This window comes from Pecten maximus, chromosome 9, assembly GCF_902652985.1.
Source record: "Pecten maximus chromosome 9, xPecMax1.1, whole genome shotgun sequence".
NCBI lineage: Eukaryota > Metazoa > Mollusca > Bivalvia > Pectinida > Pectinidae > Pecten > Pecten maximus.
Genome location: NC_047023.1, coordinates 40,257,384 through 40,277,109, shown reverse-complemented (window position 1 = coordinate 40,277,109; position 19,726 = coordinate 40,257,384). Strand labels below are relative to the sequence as shown.

General features: G+C 36.5%; 1 protein-coding gene across 1 annotated transcript in view; it reads left to right on the top strand.

Moving 5' to 3' along the window:
• Positions 1-18,684, top strand: part of LOC117334013 (ficolin-3-like) — a 175,673-nt gene extending 156,989 nt beyond the window's left edge. Inside the window, exons 4-5 of the mRNA XM_033893432.1 lie at positions 16,198-16,362; positions 17,466-18,684. Coding sequence (XP_033749323.1) covers positions 16,198-16,362; positions 17,466-17,710 — 410 coding nt within the window. The 3' untranslated portion in view covers positions 17,711-18,684. The remainder of the gene's footprint in view (positions 1-16,197; positions 16,363-17,465) is intronic.
• The last annotated feature ends 1,042 nt before the right edge of the window (positions 18,685-19,726 follow it).

The window sequence follows — 19,726 nt, the reverse complement described above, 5'->3', positions numbered from 1 at the left end:
CCTGGGTATCAATATTTTAAAGGTGTCGCTTTGAGGTGAAAAGCCGTACATCTGTCTAAATTCCCTTCTGTCAATTTCAAACACCATTACCAAATCAGTTCATCATCTCTACATGACTTGAAATGAATAACTTAGGAGACTCAGATCAAGTTGGGTGCATGACAAAAAAACAATACACAGAGAAGATCTCTCTAGCCGAGCGATATATTGCGGCTAGTATTTACCAGGTTTACATCCCTTCACACTCTAACATACCCGCACACGACTGGACAAACAGGTTAACGATCAATATAGACGCAACAGTACATGACTACCGGACGCACATGGACATTATAAATAAACATCACAGGTAAACAGAACACTCCCTGTAAACACACATAAAGAGACATGACAGAAACCACGACAATATAACAGCTACAGTGTATATCTGACCCTATCACATCTATCATCATGCACATATTAATATTGTTATGTATATCATGTGTATTATATGGCTCGAATTTCAATCATATTGGTCGAAAAAGTAAAAAGCGTAACCGATACATGCTGTTTAAAGTAACTCTTGTGCATTTGTAATTATGTCTTAGATATCCGTACAAGATGTTTTATATATATCACATATCTTGTATTACTCATAAGTAAGATTAGTGAAAGAAATAAAAGAACAACTGTCTTCATTTATTGTTTCGTGAATTTCCTGTAAGAGTTACGCCCCTTTTAATACGTGGTTAACAACAACGCTACGAAGTCCGGGAAATAATATAATGATGATATTTTAAATGTTATCAACTACATTCCAAACCGTAGGTATGTATTATTATGTATTGTTTGGTACATGTATGTATAAGCATTCAACTGCTTACAGTTGGAAGTTATGGGCTGATGAAAGCCAACTGGACAAAGACAATGTTAATGAAGCGCACTAGAGCTTCATGTTGAATTTGCCTTTGTCCAGTTAGCATTCATCAGCCCATAACTTCCAACTGAAAACAAGTAAACGTTCATATATGTATTTGCATTTGACAACGAGTTTTAAAGGCTTAATCGAGGAATTTTGCTCGTACCATCAATGAAAAAAATATCGTCAAAGACGGAACAGCCACAGGCATATTTCCTTATCGCCGACGTCACAATTATGACGGCGCAATAAAAATGACGTTATGATAAAGGTTTGAAAGCTATGGACTCGTAAACTTCAAGTTAGCTTTGTAAAGTTTTATAGTTGGACTTGTATTGCAGTGTATTGTAGAGGAGTAGAAATTAAAAATGTAATTTTAATTAGATTTAGGCTGCAGTGTAAATGTGAGTATTTTTAGGTAAACCGTCATGCCGCTATATAAATATAACTTTCGTGAATATTTGAAAAATGCAAACATTATTTAGTTAACAACAATTGCGAAACAAATTTATTTTGATTTATATTAATCACTCAGATTCGACCGGATGGAAAAAATTAATAATAGTAATAAAAAAAAGAAGAAAATTGGTATGTTTGTAGTTCGGTCTATAAACTTAATTTTTAAAATGGTCACTTGTCATATTTATATTGTACAACGACAAGGAATTAAAACTAGGAATATCAAGGGATATACACCTAGATATTCCATTAAAACGAGAGAACCATTTCCCTTTTAAACATTAGCTTCTGGGGTAATCGCAAATCGAATTAAAATTGTGTAAGATAAGCTTATTAGTCATGACTAAACAGGATTTCTTGCAGGAAGATACATTGGAGAGAACACAAGGCTAGTTTATGATATTATGCAATACACAGAATAAAAAGACATACCAGGCATGTTGCATTTGCTAGATTTTGAGAAAGCTTTTGACTCTCTGCCATGGAATTTTGTTATGAAAGTCTTTTAAGTTTTTCGGTTTTAGGAATTTATTTTAGATCGTTCCGAAAGTTGACTAAGTAATGTTAATTAGAAGTAAAAAAAAAACATAGACAAGATACTTACTTAGTAGGGCTCAACACAATTGTCACTCCTTGGAATAGAATTTAATGTGGCTCTACATATAATTCATCAGCGTAGTTATTATTTATTAATTAGCAAGGCTTAAAGGAATCATTAACATATTGGGTAGAAGAAATGTTGCACCAAATGATAGAATTTATTCATAAAACATGTTATTGATATCCCGGTTCATCCACGACTGTTGATTTCTCCTAGACACCCGTCCTCAAATGACCTCGACTGTTGTTGTTTCTTTGAAACCCACTCTTATATGACCCTGCTGTTGCGATGATATAAACGCCCCAAAACAACAAACAAATGTAAGCGCATGTTTTTTAGTTTGTTATGACAACGGAAATGAGTCTGATCCCAAAAATCCCTATAGGAAGATACATTATGCAAGAGTATAGCTATTCAAAAGACGAAATCGTGGATTTATGTATTTGCCCAGAAGCGCTATAGTGAATATTGCAATTCCCCATACCTGGTGTTTGCGACAATCGGATACGGTTCTATGTTTTACGATGTAAAAAGCACTAAATATGAACAAAATCGGATATTAAACTAGTCACAATGGAACCCGAAGAACACACAAAAACAGAATGTTTTTTTTTTTTTTTTTTTTATCTATTTTCAATTTCAAAATATTTTATTGTCAACACAACAAGTATAAATTTATATTGAATATCGTACAGAATTGGTGTTGGCTTTTTTATCTATCATCTTACATGTTTAAGTTTGTCAATATTCTACACACTGTTGGTTTCTCCTTGCCGTCTCCGGTGAATCCGGCCTCAGACTAGTAGTTGTGAATATATACTTAACAAATAAAGAAATATTATCGATGTTTGAAACGGCGGTAGATATGTCAGGTTTTAGTGAAATGTAGTAAATGAGGGATCAAATGTTGAAGTAGGATGTCCTTCTAAGGACGCTTAAATGCCGACCGAAATCCGTTCCGGTTCGGTGATTTTGTGTGGTGGTCATGTCTCCAAGAACGGTGTTAGTAACGTGTATATGACCACCATTGGCTAGGACCACAACATTACAACGCCGGCGCATAGAGCCTGTATATCATCAATATGGTGTGAGCCGGGATGCCGTTTCACTCCTCGTTCAATTCCCGCGCTAGTTTCTGTAAGCTTGAGGGAGGACACCGCTGATTTGTTCCATTGAGTCCAAATCGGGAGATTTTGAAGGCCAATCCAAAACTTGGACAGTGTCCTGCTGTAAGAACGTCCGGGTCACATGACCGATTTTGGATGTCGTATGATCATGCTATAAATTGGGCCCAGTTCCTTAACACTGTAACAACGGAACGGCGACGGGAGCTACATTTTTTATCCCAAATACATAGCGACTTACACTTCAATTGCAATTGACAATATATATGACTAATCTGTTTTCTAATCGACATACTCGCTGCCTTACATCATTGCACATCCAACAAACCATGTGTCCATATGAAGAAACGAAAAATTCCCAAAGCTAGACATTTTTTTTTTTTTGTATTGCCACTTTTACTCATAAAAAGTCTTTCCGCCATTTCATCTTCTATCTTGAAAAGCGGTGAATTCATAGTCACTCTGGCCTTTTACTACTGTATCCTTCAACCTCTCACTTGTGCAGAATGAAACAGTACACAGCGCATAAATCACTGATATCTACTCCGCATAATTAGCGAAATCTTGCCTTAAAGCCATTATGTCAAATTACTCTATCTTTCTGAGTAAAATTAATATGTGACAAACTGTAATGTCCGACAATGAAATCTTTAGCCAATAATTGTTATCAATCATTTTTACTGAAGAGGCAAAAACAAATAGAGCATACCGCCGCCGAAAGTCTTCCGCACTCAAACGGGGCTAGAGATTTGACTTTGAATTAAACTGATGAGATCAATGATGCACCTGTCCAAATGATGATTTTACAGGTAATTCTGGATTTGAAGAAATCGTGTAAGTCTTACCTTTACTAGTTAACAAAAACGAACTGAACAAAGTAGTTGGTTCGATGACTAGTTATTGATAATAAGATTTTCTTCAGACAATGAAGTGTTTCCTTCTTCTTTTCATTGCTGATTTTAGACGCTGAACTCTTCAAGTATGACTATTCCATGACCATGTCTTGATATGTATTAGTGAACCAAACTTGATTGACAAATGAAGAAGGATGGTGCTTCTGGGGATCACTTTACCATTACCGACCGAAAAACACCTCAAAATCCCATACCAATAGTGGACAATACACCGGGTTGTATGAAGAGCCGTTGTTAAGATAGACAAAGGTAGACAAATATAAATTAGGCTTGAAATAAAAAAAAAATTACATACTTTTCGGAGAATACGTTTGGCCAATAAAATGATAATTATCTTCCATCAGAAAATCACTTGCTCACTAAAAAATCAAATTGATTTACGACGCCAAGGAAAGAATCGAACGTATATCTTTAGGTCACTTTGACGATACATCAACTGCGCCATCGACTACCTCAAGCACTAGTTAGCACGTTTACCTATGTGCAATGTCTACATACATTGATGAAATCACTGAAACTGACACATCTTTCTATGTTTCAGGAAGGACATTATACCTTACCCAAAACACGGTATGTTGTCTGACCATTTAAGATCATATAAGCTACATGTAGCAATTTCAGCGATATTTTGCAATATAAATAACTTCTATGGTTGAATTTAACAAACGTCACTCGATCAATTGTAAGTATTCGCAATAACTGAAGCTTATGTGTTTCACATATACTTCATGCACACAAGTGTCTGTAACACAATATAATCATTTGTTTAAGCGGATTTGACTTCATATACTGTAAAAACACTGAATCTATATTTGCCTTGAATTGCAAATTATCGAAATGCTCTCGTCAGACACTGTCAAGAACTCTAAAAATTGCAAAAAGACTGGTTTTAAGATTTGAAATAAAAGATGCATATTTCTGAAGAAAGCCCCACACTCCGTAATTTTACTATTTATCATAAGCATACTTCTTGCTAGGAACACAAAAATCCGTTTAATATGTTATAGTTTAAAATTGTTTGGGAGTCATTTAAACGAATCGAATCGACATCCCCATAATGGTTTTATAGTGTCTAAAGTTCATGTGAAAGATACATACGATATAAGAAGCTTTCAATGAAAACCTAGATTTAAACACAGTAGAGCCAACATTAGGTAAACTGTATCATACAGCTGTTTCGTGTTTTTGTTAATGTCAATACCCAGGAGGCGTCTAGGGAGGATCAAAATGAGTCGAAATAAGTTTCGAAATCGAAATAATACCACCTGTTAATACTATTCTTTTTTCAACAAGCGCCTTTGTTGAATCGTCTAACATAATTCGAGCATCTACAAGATATATCTGAAGCAAGGCCATATTTAAATTCATATTTCATTTGTTTTCTTGTAGCCTTCACGAACAAATATAGAACTTTTATCAACGAATGTTCTTGATGTAATGAAAAATGGTGTAAGTCTCCTACGGAATATGACCGCCGCCAACGATCTCTTATGTTTGCCTGCCTGACTGCCTGAGAATGAGTATATTTACTTAGTCATATACTTGCCTCTTTTGTCCTCAGGGACATAGTCGTAAGTTTTCCTCTCTGGTCCTCTGGGACTTAGTCGTGTGTCATTCTCTTTGGTCTTCTGGGACTAAGACATTTGTTTGCTGGTCTTGCAAAAGAAATGGAGTTGTTAGATGACTCATCTGAACATAACAATAAACCTGTCATCAAGTTTGGTTTTGACATCGGGTTTTAGACATACAGATGTATGTATGTATGTATGTACAGACACGTGTACGTTCGCAGTTCCGATTTAAGCGTAGCGTTTCCGTAGCACTTCCGTACCATTTACGTAGTATTTCCGTAGCATATCCGTACCATTTCCGTAGCACTTCCGTAGCATTACCGTATCATTTCCGTAGCACTTCCGTAGCATTACCGTACCATTTCCGTAGCACTTCCGTACCGTTTGCGTCCACTCACCGTAGCATTACCGTAGCATTTGCGTTTACCTATTTTCACTCGCATGTGTTCGATGTATGTATGTATGTATGTATGTATGTATGTATGTATGTATGTATGTATGTATGTATGTATGTATGTATGTATGAGCACGGACCACTCGTCCAAATACTAATAACCAACGTCTCCTTACTTCACTTTCAAAAATTCCCTCGAGAGTGATACATGGTACCGACGAGAACAATGTCTAGTTACTACCTTACTCTCGATGTTCCTGGTAAGTAATATGTGAAATACTGTAATTGTTATCCTAATCATTCGCTGCATCGCATCATTGTATGGCAAATATATTATGGAGTGAGTGATGTGTGGCTGTTTATGTGCGTTTATTTATTTCATAGGTTTTCTGGTCAGCGACCAGGATTAAAATCGCAATATGTTGACATAAGTCTTACTGACTAAATCTAAGGTATATGTCGGGCTTGTTGAGGTTTAGGGTATATAAAGTACAGATAACAATCAATACACACAGTGATATGTTGTATACCTTCGGATGGTGACGCAACTGTATGTGGTAGTAAGTAATACGGCAAGCACCAGTTACGGTCTTCCAAACATGATCGATCAACTTGTTCACACTCTGTGACCATGTTTAAGAGGTAAATAGCCAATCGCATCTTCAACCTGATAAGAATATTTTATTAATGCCAACACGACTTTGACAGGCTGTGTTGGTGTATATAATGTGATGACAGGTACTCTGTTTCAGCAGTGTTAGCAGTGAAAATGAAAATCTTATGCCTGGTTTTAGTTGTCATAGCAATAGAGGCAACAGTTAAGCCCAAGCGTTACCAGTTCAACAGAGTACTGCGTGTAGACCCAGTAAACCACAGTTTTTATACACTCAGTTCCAATACTGAAATCCCAAACCATGCTATTTGTGCAAAGAATTGCAAAAGTGAGGAGTGCCTCTCTTTCTCGTACTCAGCGGCCGACCAAACGTGTGACACTTACTCCCGATTAATTGTTGAAGAGGATGTTGACGTATCGACACCAAAAATGTACTTCTCAAAGAGTAAGTGTTTCTTTTGTTACAAATACGGATACTAACAAACTGATGTCTGGGACATTATTTCTCCTACGATCGGTTTGTTATATATCTGTTCGATGGTTTTGCAATTGCTACTTGTTTAATAAGCCACAGAGCGTTTAACATAGCCAGTCAGAAATCGATTATGATGTCATTATATAAACAATAATGTCATCGAAATTTCAGAGGTCCTAGGTTTGAGTTTTCCAGTCAAAACAGCTAGATAAATTTCGTGAAATGTCATTAGAATCAAAAACACATTTTTGTTATTGCACGTCTTACTTTTGGACATGTTTTGAAGTAAAAACATGAAGAAGGAAATGGTTTTGCGCCATTTTCAATTCATGATTCACGTCATTGTCCATATTGAACAACCGACTTCTGACTGGCGCAGCAAATGAACAGTAATAATAAGTCTTTAATTAAGGAGAGTTATATTTAGTATATTATAACCTTCCACGTGACCCTCCCAAAACAACGAACTAACAAGTACATAAATTCATTGTTAAAAGCCAATGATAATACATAATGATATAAACATTCGATCAAATGTCATCATAGACGAATTGTCTCTATATACACAATGAAGAATCCAACGAATAAGGCACAACGACATACACTTGTAAAAACAATGTTACAATTTAGATATGTCATTGCTTTATACAGAAAAATGACTGCCGTTGTTAAGATGTGTTACATTGTGGTAGTACTGTAATTCATAACTGAAACTAATGGATAATTCTTTCTCGCATTTCGCAAAGGTAAAATATTAAGTTATTTAAAAAGTGCCCTTGAAGGTGTTTGGGTTGGTAACTATAAAATAATTCAAAAAGCTTGTTTCTGCAAATTTGTTAGGTTATTGGTATACGTCTTACATTATTTACCCTACAAAGCTGATGTATAATCCATCGCGGGCGATATATAGACATGTTTAAATATTAGTGTAGCTTCTTTATTTAAATACAAAGGTGAGATGTCCAGCAATGATAATTTTAGGGGTCGGCCTAAAGAATATTTGTAACATTAAAGACATCTTACCGATACACTGCTTTTTGCCATCAAAGTTTGTTTCCTCGGCTTTATATTTTGCAAAGATTAATCGATCATGTTCCTGCGTTATTAACTAATTTTGTAGCAAAATTACTAAACTAAGAACGTAGATGTCACAAAACAGAAACTATTTTAGGTTACCGAAATAGGGGCGTTGAACAATAAACTGAATACCAAAATATTAAAAAGAATAAGAAAACCGAATATGATATATATTTTTAAAGTCAATTTTTTTGCTCATTAACTTCAAACAGTTCCGCTTCTTCTGGCCATAGTAGGATATCCTCTGGAGTTTGTGATTAGACCTCTTAGAAATAAAGATATATATTTACATTTGGATGGCAAAGCCATGATATAAACAAACTAAACAAATTTGCAGTCTATGAGAGTATAACTGACACCCAAAGCGTGACACCATTCTATGCATAACTGACACCCAAATCGTGCATTCAGGTGTTATTCATACGCGACCGGATCCCCCGGAACTACTTGCAACCAATATAAACAAATGACATCTTATCATTGCTCATCATGCTATCGGATAGAGTAAGAGACCAGAAAACAAATTCTTAAAATGTAAAACGAAAATAAAGGTAAGAATGGTTAACAATCACGAAAATGGAATAAAACAAGATTTAATAAAAGATATTTGATCGGGGCCAGAGTGGAAAATCATTACACACCACATTGTTTGCGCGCCACCGCCACCCAGTGTTTGAATGACAAAAATTTTGAAACCCGACACATCATGTTTATATCAAATCATAAGAACGAGGCTTCTCTCCGGTCATACAATAGAACAGCTTCTTCTTCACAAAAGAAAGCATCAAGTGGTGCATCATCGTGTCTAACGCATCCTAAACTTGAAACAGCCATGGTACCCGTCACAAGCAACGTTGTCGCTGAAGCTCGTCTAACTCCCTCGGCCACTGTCACTTCTCTCATTGGTCGTATCCCTGACACCGGTGCTGTTGTAGCTACTATAAACTGTAATGCTGTTTCCATGCAATCAAAGAACATGTTTACACCTGATATTTTTTGGCGAATTCCACTTTCTCCCACTGCACATTCAACTTTCATAGCTAAACTCTGTCAATGCTGTCAGCCGTTGCGTGCGCGTGGTGACGGGTGAAATTTCCATCCGCATAATTGTTCCGGATGGTAATTTTTTTTTTTAAATCCGAAATCGTTAACAAACTGAATAATTCATCCGTATATTCTGAAATACTGACTACCACTATTATTAATATTGTTATTAAAATATCTGATGATGTTTTCAGTATTTTTTTTAATTATTTCCACGCACTATTTTTTTAATTTTTTTTTTTGCCAATCAGCACGTGAATCACAATAGGCTGTTCAATTTGTTGACCTCTGACAATGGAAACGTCGGTAAAAGTCAGATTTTAAATTATAATGAAAATTAAAGTTGAAATCAAAAAGAAACTAATATAGAAAACGTAAATATAAGCATTAAACTGTCTTTTTATGGATTATATGGTCTATATAGATGCCAGAGCTTTGCAGACAATCATTTCATAATGCGCTAGCGCGCATTATGAAGATTGTCTGCAAAGCTCTGGCATCTATATAGACCATATAATCCATAAAAAGACAGTGTAATGCTTAAATGTACCGTCAATTATGACAGCCGCCTGCTTGCCAAAATGCTTCGTAGAGCACTGTGTTGTGCTCCAGAATATTACCTCTTGTAAGATGCTCACATCCAAGGCACCCCGTACCCACACGCCTATCTGTCATTGTGAGGACGGTATTGTAATAGATGTTGAAAGAATCCATCGGAATTATAATTAACAGCGATGGTCATGTGAAGACTTGTCCTCCATATGACGGGATTACTTGTATGTGTGATACGGGGTTTTCATATTAGGAAAGGCACATGTATATGTTAAGAATTTGAGTGCAACAGGTGGTCTGTTATGCCCTCTATCGTTCAACAAGTCATTTGGGTTACACAAATCATAGCCAAAAAACACTTTGCACAAATTGTTAAGTTGTTATGTTCACAAAAAAATGACGGCAGTATACTAGCTGTCTTAGTATTTTGGTATTAACTTTATGGTTCAAAGTTTCCTTTACATTAGAATAAACTGTTCATTTTATGTCTCTTGTGACAATCTGCGTACTAAGGTTAATGACTTAGTTACGTAATTAATTAATTAGGGAAGTGCATCATCGATTAACTTGGACTAATTGTTTAGCAAACGAGACCAGCTTTGATGGCACAAAGTAATGTTTGTGAGTGGTTCTTTAAGTGTAAAACAATCTTTAGGCCGACGCCTTTTGGAAATTAACATTGCTGGAAACCACACCGTTTGTTTTATATTTTTGGGCACTTACCGTCAATATATCACGAGTTGATTGTTAACTCGTGATCACTTAGTTAACGAAATTGTTTCTCTAGGTTTGGTAGCGTCAAACGAGTGCGAACAGTAACAAGTATCATACACGTCTGACTTCATATCGCACAAGGAATAGAATATTTGAGTTCATGATGTCGACCATAGCACTTTCTCATGGTCTTCCTCAACCTATCAACCCACATCAACCTACTCAAAACCTTCACCATTCTTGTGCTATTAATGTCTCTGTCAATAGACGACATATGTCAGTTAAACCATAATAACTAGAACCCTTGAATATTGACACACCAAAGGTAAGTGATGGAAACGGAAAACTCACAAATGGTAAATTGAAGTCGTCATGCGTATAATACAGCTTAACAGTTTTGCTATTTTAAAACAGCACACCGTCAATATACCTTAAGGTGAACCTGAAGGAGTTCGAAAGGTTTTTATTTACCTGTTTTATAAGCTCATCAACATACAAATGTTTTTGTGCATTGCCCTCGGGCTATATGATTAAAAACATATAAAAGATGCCTTCTTCGTGCTATCTGATGACGCGGGCTATCTGACAAAGTGTTTCCCAAAACACTATACAAACTATACGATAATTGTCAAATGTAAGTTGATTTTTTTTAGTTTTCCTTGTGTATTATCAGGTACCGACATTACTGTTTATGTCCGAAATATGAATCACACATTTACCTGTGCGTGGACATATCCAGTAAAAACAGCTCACACGTAAATCTAGAAACACGCTTATTAACACTTGTTAAGGCAATACAGGTCTCAACTGCATACTTCCTACCTCTCACAATGGAAAAGTGTTGGCAATAAACCACTTATTACCACAACCACTGCAAATATAGTCCCCTTCTATCGCCAATCAGGTTTAGGTGACAATGAAAGGTGTGTGGGCAGCGCACTGTGATAACAAATGCTGTAAGAAAGGGGAGATAATCAAAAATTAGCAAAACCAGTGGAAATATAAATATCATAAATCTGTGATTAACACATTTAAATTTCAGAAAAATGAAAATGAAAATTAGAAATAATAATAAGTACCAGGTTAAGTAATGATGAAGGCAACAAACATGGAGGTATAAACTTGTATGACATATTTCAAATTTTCAAAATAATATAGATTTGTAATTTCTTGGTTAAAAAAACACATATATATAAATATTTACCGAAAAAAAAGTTAATATTCAGGAGCCGTTTCCCTATACCAATTTACACTTATTTTTTGTAAGATACGTATCTACATGAGTTCCTTTCGGATTGATAACTCCGTTACGAATGGTAATTATTTGAATACCATGTACCTTTGTATCTTGAAGAATAAACTAAAAATTAGTTTTTTTCTGCCTCTCTAAAGCTTCTGAACAGGTTGTTTCCCGTAGTTTGTTCTAATTGTTCAACAGACTGAAAGACTCCTTACGTTTCTGGGCAAATGATCACGATTAGTAAACTTTCATACATTACAATGTTCCCAAACATCTCGTTATATTTCATGTTTTAATAACACTAAAGACAGCAATTCACTCTATATGAAAACATCATTGTGTCCATTAGGATGTACTACACCTTTCAGACTGTGTTGTTAGTATTGAGCCAAAATTCCCTGGAATTGACAAATATTCAAACAGGTAAATTTTACATTAAACAATAAAGATGAGAAGTGTACCGGTATTGGAATTGATCCACTATTTCTGTTTGTTTGAGGCGAGAAGTATGCAGTAAGTCAGTTATTGCATAATTTTGCATCACTCGGGACTTATTACACCCCCGCTTCACTCGGGTTTGATAAGTCCCTTATTACTCAAACGCCATGCAATAACCTTTACGAGCTCAACACAGAGTGAGGGTTTTCATTGATAGTGAACACGTACTTCATAACGCAATAGATAGCCCGCGGGCGATGCAACGGAGCGGGCTATTAGCAAATTCTAAATTATGAAACCATTTTCTTTTTGACGGAGCGGGAAAAACAAACGAAATTGCGGTAAGGTAAGTTCATGTGTTTGGTATGTGTCATTTCGCAGAGCCAAGACGCTTAAGAATCCTTTGAAAATGAGATTTCGTGTCATAGACAATACTTTCCTGAACAACGAAGAGTCAATTGACTAAATTCGAATACTTCTGATGTCACTAAACTAATAATTTTCACAAACAATATAACATTTCAGCGGTAGGCGATTGCTCTGACGTCAAATCTTCATCCGGTGTCCGTGAAATCATAACTGAAGGCAAACGTGTCAATTTGTTCTGTGATAGGGACACGGCTGATGGACCATGGTATGTAAGTATGAATACTTCAAACTCCTCTATAATGTAGTGAATGAATATATAACCTTGATAACATTTAGTGCTAACCTCAGGTATTGTGCGTAGAATATCTGTTGTAATATCTTCATTTACATAAAATGACCTTTAGTGTGTTCTGGTTCAATTTTTGTTTACATGTTGATGTGGGTATTCATGACAAGGCAATTAGGCGTAGCAGATCGTGAGTTCGAGGCCCGGTCAGGGCACAGGTTATAAAAGTGTTTCCTTCATCATTGTGTTACTATAACGGTACATATACACTGTATCTAATTATTAGTACAATGTATCATATGTACTATGTGTTGTTGGTTAAGGATTTGAGTTTGAATTTCCTGTCGTAGTTCTGCTATGTTGAATACATGACAATATGTACATATATATTCTGTAGTCTATGTAGGCGACACATGGTGGCATTTAATAAGGATTTCCTCTTCGTATTTCTATTTATACTGTAACTCACTAGTATACGGAATATGAACACCCTATCACCAGTCCATTTTGAACCATGCACCTTTTGAATGTGTAAAAGTGCAAGTGTTCTTTGATATCAGCACAGTAAGTCGTCAATTTATGTGTTGTAAATTGTACTTAAGAATTTATAGGAATTTACACAAATATATAAAACAGCGTTGAATATTCTTCTATACAATAGTTGTATTGAAATAGTGAAGCAATGATAAAAAAATTACACAGGTGATACAGAGACGAACAAGTGAAGATGTCGATTTCTATCAGAACTGGACAGACTACAAGAACGGTTTCGGGGATCTACTGGGGAATTTCTGGATTGGTAAGTCCGTTTATATTTGACCTTATCGGGATTTCTAGATTTCTAGGTAAGACTGTATCGGACAAGAGTGAAAATTCCTTTTCGTGGTTTTACAGGTTGGCCACACATAGCTTCTGAAGAACATATACATGTATATGAATAGATTTTAAAAAACTTAAATTATATTTAATTTAATATATTTAATATTTCATTGAAGACCTATCTGGTCGAACCGTTGTGAAAGTGTGTTGACTGCAAACAGATTAAATCGGTCAATACCACCAATCGTGTAGAGATCAACACAGATCGGCATTACATAAGTTTAGAGTGTACACCATTTAGTAGCGAGATACTTAAACGAGATATCAGGTGAATTGCAATTTAATTTGCTACAAGTTGTTCATACTGCTGCCTCATTTGCGCTTTGAAATTAAATTATATTAACTACATGCATTTTGGAAGGTATAAAAAGGATAAAAAAGAAGAGTTATTTTTGTTTTGTTCTACTTCGGACTGCCTTACAGGTAGGGCTTTAAAATTGTACCTGTTGCCTAAATTGCATGATCGTTAGAGGCGTCTAAATTTGGGATATCATTTTTTTCTCTTCTTTAAACCAATTTCATCCCTCCTAATGTCTCCATTGACGCTGTCTCACTTTTAAGTTGAGATTTGCCCCTGTGAGGAAGGCTTTCGGTTTTGTCCCCAGGCCAATACATATCAGAGTGTATAATAATGGTATTTGCAAGCCGTGCTTCGCGCTTGGCATCTTTGGAGTGACATAACCCGTTGTCAGTAAAATGTGGCCGGGTTGGTATCCTACTGGGTGTCTTCGGCATGATAAGGTGACAGACACAAACATATTAACTGCAGCCTCAGAAAACACCAACACCCACACACACAAACATGCATACATCTCGAACACATGTGAGGCCGTCCTTAAACTTATTTAGAGGACAGTATAGAAATCTAGTACTACCCTGAACATAGTACAAAGGAGAATAACTCGTACACTTTTTATGCTAATCCCATGGAAAAGAATCCAACCGATTACTGCTAGAAATAAAAAAACAAACAAACATTTATGGATGTACTTTGACATATATAAATGATGTTACTAGAAATTAAGAAAATTAAGAGTATCTAATTTTTATTTTTATTATATTCGATGGCATTTTCAGCATACAGCAGTGATTTATCAGCAGTTTTCTTTAACGATTTGCAATGGTTTAATGATTTGGGTCTCTTTTCACGGATAATTTATGGATTTATTTATTCATTTTGTCATAAAAAATGAAATGAATGCAGCTTTGTTTAAACATGCCCGTGGTAGCCCTACCCACAAAAGTATCTTTACCTATTTTGGAGAGAATGGAGTAGATTTTAGTGACGCGTGAAAGGCATTAATATACGAATGTTCTCCTACGGGGAAAAAGGATTGACTTGATGTAAATATAGATCAGAGGATGCAAATGAGATAAACAAGACAGAAGATGAAGGATGTTGGGAGGAAATAGGACATTGTTTGGGTAACTGTACATCGCTCTGATCTATTGGCGGTTGTTTACGCTTGAAGGGTACTATTTTCATCTTTTTAGGAAAACAAAATATATGTTGTGATTATACCACACAGTTACATGTATTTCAAAATATTTTTCTGGTAGCAATTCTATATCATGTATGATGTTATGTTAACTGGCATCAGCCACGAAGACCGGCGCCATCAGAATTCTGTCTTTATTCACGATCTTTTCCTCTAGATATTGATATTCTGTGATGAAGTTTATGTGCCTCAAACCATTCTTACATGTCACCAACCGTACTTTGGGATATTTTGGATGTAGTTATATTTTGGTTTATTTGGCGCCTGGGGTGAATGAGCCAAACTTAAACACATCAAAATTTCACGAAAAAACAACAACACTGGAACAATATCCGGATTATAGTAACCGTCTTTTCGTTCATTTACTACGTACCCATTACTAGCTTCCGCGATCTGTATTGATGTTTGTTGGAATATTTTTTGATAAAATCGCGTCAATAAAGGAATGTTTTAATCTAATGTGTCATAAATTTCATTCATGTTGTTTTCATATTGATTGTTATATTAGCTTTGTTCAAGGACAAGTCGCGTCTCGATCGATCGATTAACTTGCGTAACTTACAAAGCAAAGACAGCATGTTTTCCTGTGCAACCAAGTGAGACGAAATACAAAAGGCTTATACTGATATGTTTTCAGAGAATGTCTATTCAAACAAAGGCTATATTTCAGGTAGGTGATCGAATCGTCCCTGGGTGGACGTGTCCACGCGACATGGCTTCTAAATTTGTAGTCTTTCGTAGCGTAATGAACCAATATATCAATTACATAACTACAGGTAAGTGCCAAAATTCAACACACATGATGGTAAATGCCAAAATCTGACGCACCAATATTTAACCACCATATTTTGAGCAAAATACGCAAAATGTTGGCGACACCAAAATATTCCAAAGTATATTTATTAATTAATCGTAATTTCATCGATGACTAGAAGTCTGCAATCCTTTGGTTATACATATCAGTGTTGTATATAAAAATATCCATGAATAGTTACGAATGGTCGATGTGTAACTAGTCCTGTCTTTATCTTCTTCTTTTTTCCATCAAAGGCAATGACAACCTTCATTTGCTGACTACCACCCCGAGGATCCTCCGAGTGGAACTAGAGGCCTGGGACGGGACAAGAGGATATGCCCAGTACTCGACATTCCAGGTAGCCGGTGAGGATCAGAACTACAAACTTCTTGTACAAGGATTCTCCGGGAACGTTTCCTGTAAGTTATCACCTTAGTTGTTTTATTATTAGTTCAAAAGGTATGGTACTTAAATGTACTGATATCAATGAAAATTACGTTGTCTCCTCAGGCGGCCGATCATATATGTACATTGTCATTCATATGTGTGCCATCACATGTTAAAACAAACTGAAAGTAATTGACCTACTCTTTATATTTGTTTACTGTATTTTGTAAACATATAACAACTAATACTATGTGCGTCATTTGGTTTTTATATAGTACGCTGATATGCTTCACTCAGACACAAAAGATCGATATAAACCGACGAAATTCAAAAATGATTTAACAAGAGAAAATAAACAAACATATAGATCAGCGTAGAGAACCATGAAAAAAAACACAGGGAGAAAAATGTCAGGTGCTTCGATTGATTAAACGTCTTTTGTGTCATTGACAACATCTGAATTACAAATCTAGGTCAACTCCAGGTTATACCACAATCTAAGATGAGAGTAGGGATGGTGACGACGGAGCCACTAGTCATGTTAAAAAGCATCTGAGTTCATATCGCATAAGGAAATAGAATATAGATTGATATCGACGATAAACTTCTCCATGGCCTTTATTTACCTGCATTTCTCTAAATCTTGTGATGCTACTATCTGCGACAACAGTCCATATCTCTCACGTAAAGGGACATGTGGCATCTTTAACAACAACTACAACCACAGGTACTCGCCTCGTCGGTCAATACACCCAATATATAACCACAGGTACTCGCCTCGTCGGTCAATACACCCAATATATAACCACAGGTACTCGCCTCGTCTGTCAATATACACAATATATAACCACAGGTACTCGCCTCGTCGGTCAATACACCCAATATATAGCCACAGGGGACACTCGCCATGTCTGTTAATACACCCAATATATAACCATAGGTCCTCGCCTCGTCTGTCAATACATCCAACATATAACAATAGGTACTCGCCTTGTCTGTCAATACATCTAATATATAACTACAGGTACTTGTATCGTCTTTTATTAATTAAAAGAAGTTGTACAAAGATTCTTGGATTTAGGTTTGATTCATTTGTATATATTTGTGGTTAACTATGCATTTTATTACTGTCTAGTTGATGCCATGGGCGTCCATAACGGACACGCCTTCACTACGTACGACAGGGACAATGATAATAATAATATGAACTGCGCCAAGCTGTGGCTTAGTGGTTGGTGGTACGTGAGCTGCTACACAAGTCATCTGAATGGACGATACGCGATTTACGATGGAAATCAAGCTATTGGAGCAATGACCTGGAGGGGATTCCCAGAGTTATACCATATTCCTTTGAAGAAGACCAAGATGATAATTCGGTAGATACAACATGCCACGAATATAGTTTGAAATCCCTAATGGAAACGGAGACCCTGTTCACTGAAAACCAATACTTGTGGCATACTGCATTACGAAATACAAGTAATGATATCAACACAATTCTTCATACAAGTACAAATATAAAACTTTTATAAGAATACCCCTTACCTTAGAACTATATTACTGTTATAACAATTATACAATTAGAAGGCAGAGGGAAACATCACTTTTCACAGGTTAAAAAATCTGAAAAGACAACGGCATCTGGATTTTCACATTAAAGTCATGGCCTTTTCCTGCAAAATTATCCTGGAAAATGTTTACCTGAGTCTCCTTGGCGGTTTTGGTGTTATTTTATGTGTATGATAGAAAGATCTCTTTTGTGAGTAGTGAAAATACTGAAGCATCAGGAATTCCTTGTTACATTACTAGCTGCAGAGAAAGGCAATTTCGGTTTTTCTAATATAACTTTTAAACACTTAGACATGTAGTTGAAATTCGTTTCACACTGAGCTACCTCCGTGCACAATGAAAATGTCCTTCAGTTTAACTTGAGTCGACCGGGACCCCGCTCGATGCTGCATGTTTGAAGCAGATTTTTAAGAAATCGTGCATGCAGGGTACTCTTGCACAATATGTGCTGGTAAATCATTACAAATCGATCATTGGAATAGTCGGATCAATTACTCATTTCTTTTCGAAGCGATTGTAAAGCGAGATGCCGCGATAGAGTAGAGTCTATAGAAGTAGAGCCTTTGCTCTGATAATGTAGGGGCATTCGCAACGTCATGAAGCCCAGCAACATGGTATACATGATACAACATTATCCCGTTTAGTTGGTCGTCTCAGAGCTACAGGGAGATTGGGAGCCTGTCCCAGTATAGCGGACACCCGCGCATTACGTCGCGACGTCAAGGATAGAGGCATACGTCTCCCGCACCGATTTCAGACCGCGACGGCGACGGCACGTCAAATCGTCGGCACTCAAGGTCGGCCAGTGTGTCCGACAGTTGTTCGAAATCGGTTGCAGATGTTTCATTGGAGGGTACGACGTATCTTTGTTGGTCCGCCAGTTACGCAGAGTCAACGTGGAATGCAATTGCTGCTTGCACATGGATATAATCCGTTTCGTTTGGCCAATTTGAGAAGCGTGTTGTTCTATGACGAGTCTCGACTTACGCTTTAAAGGTCAACCTGTCAATATCGACGTCGTGGGGAGCGATATTCTAATGCTTGCGTAACGAAAAGCGGTGTATAACGCTGCAGCAGGACTACGCGAGACTCAATGTTGCTAGGGTTTGCCGGGACCTTCAGGCTCAAAAAACGTTCCAGTTCTTGATTGGTCAACATACAGTCCAGATGTGTCCGCAATTGTAAACTTGTGGTACGAGCTAGACAAAAGCGTTAGAAAGCGCGTTAGCGTCCATATAACGTCTCTCAATTTATACACGCCCTTATTCAGGAGTGGAAGAATATCCCTCAAAGGGCAATATACACCTTGATGAGGTCAATGCTAAGGAGAGTAAGAACAGCGACTAATGCCAGGGGTGGACACATACGCTACTGACGGTATTCACGCAAACACCGCGTCTGTGATAGGTCAACAAAAGTCATCTAAATGTATTAAGTAATGATGACATAATCGCAAAACCCACACCATAAACACATCAGCAACGAATTTTGTAAAATAAGAACCATCGAAAATAACACTTTTACACTGTATTTGAAGAAAGGAATAAAGCAAAAAAGAAAATTATAGTCACAGAGAAAAATCATAACAATACATAAAAAAAGAAATAAGAAATAAAACAGAGGTATACAGGACATGGACGAGGACATATAGGCGTTTTAGGGTACTAGGTTAACGTCCCTTTATAATGAACATCGAGTGATCATATGTTTGACACTTTCTATCCAGATGAGCTCTGATCCAAACTTTTAAGGGATTAGTTTGAACATTGTCGATTTATCCGAATCCTGGTCTGAGAGACAACACAACACGAACTTGAAGGTCAAAAC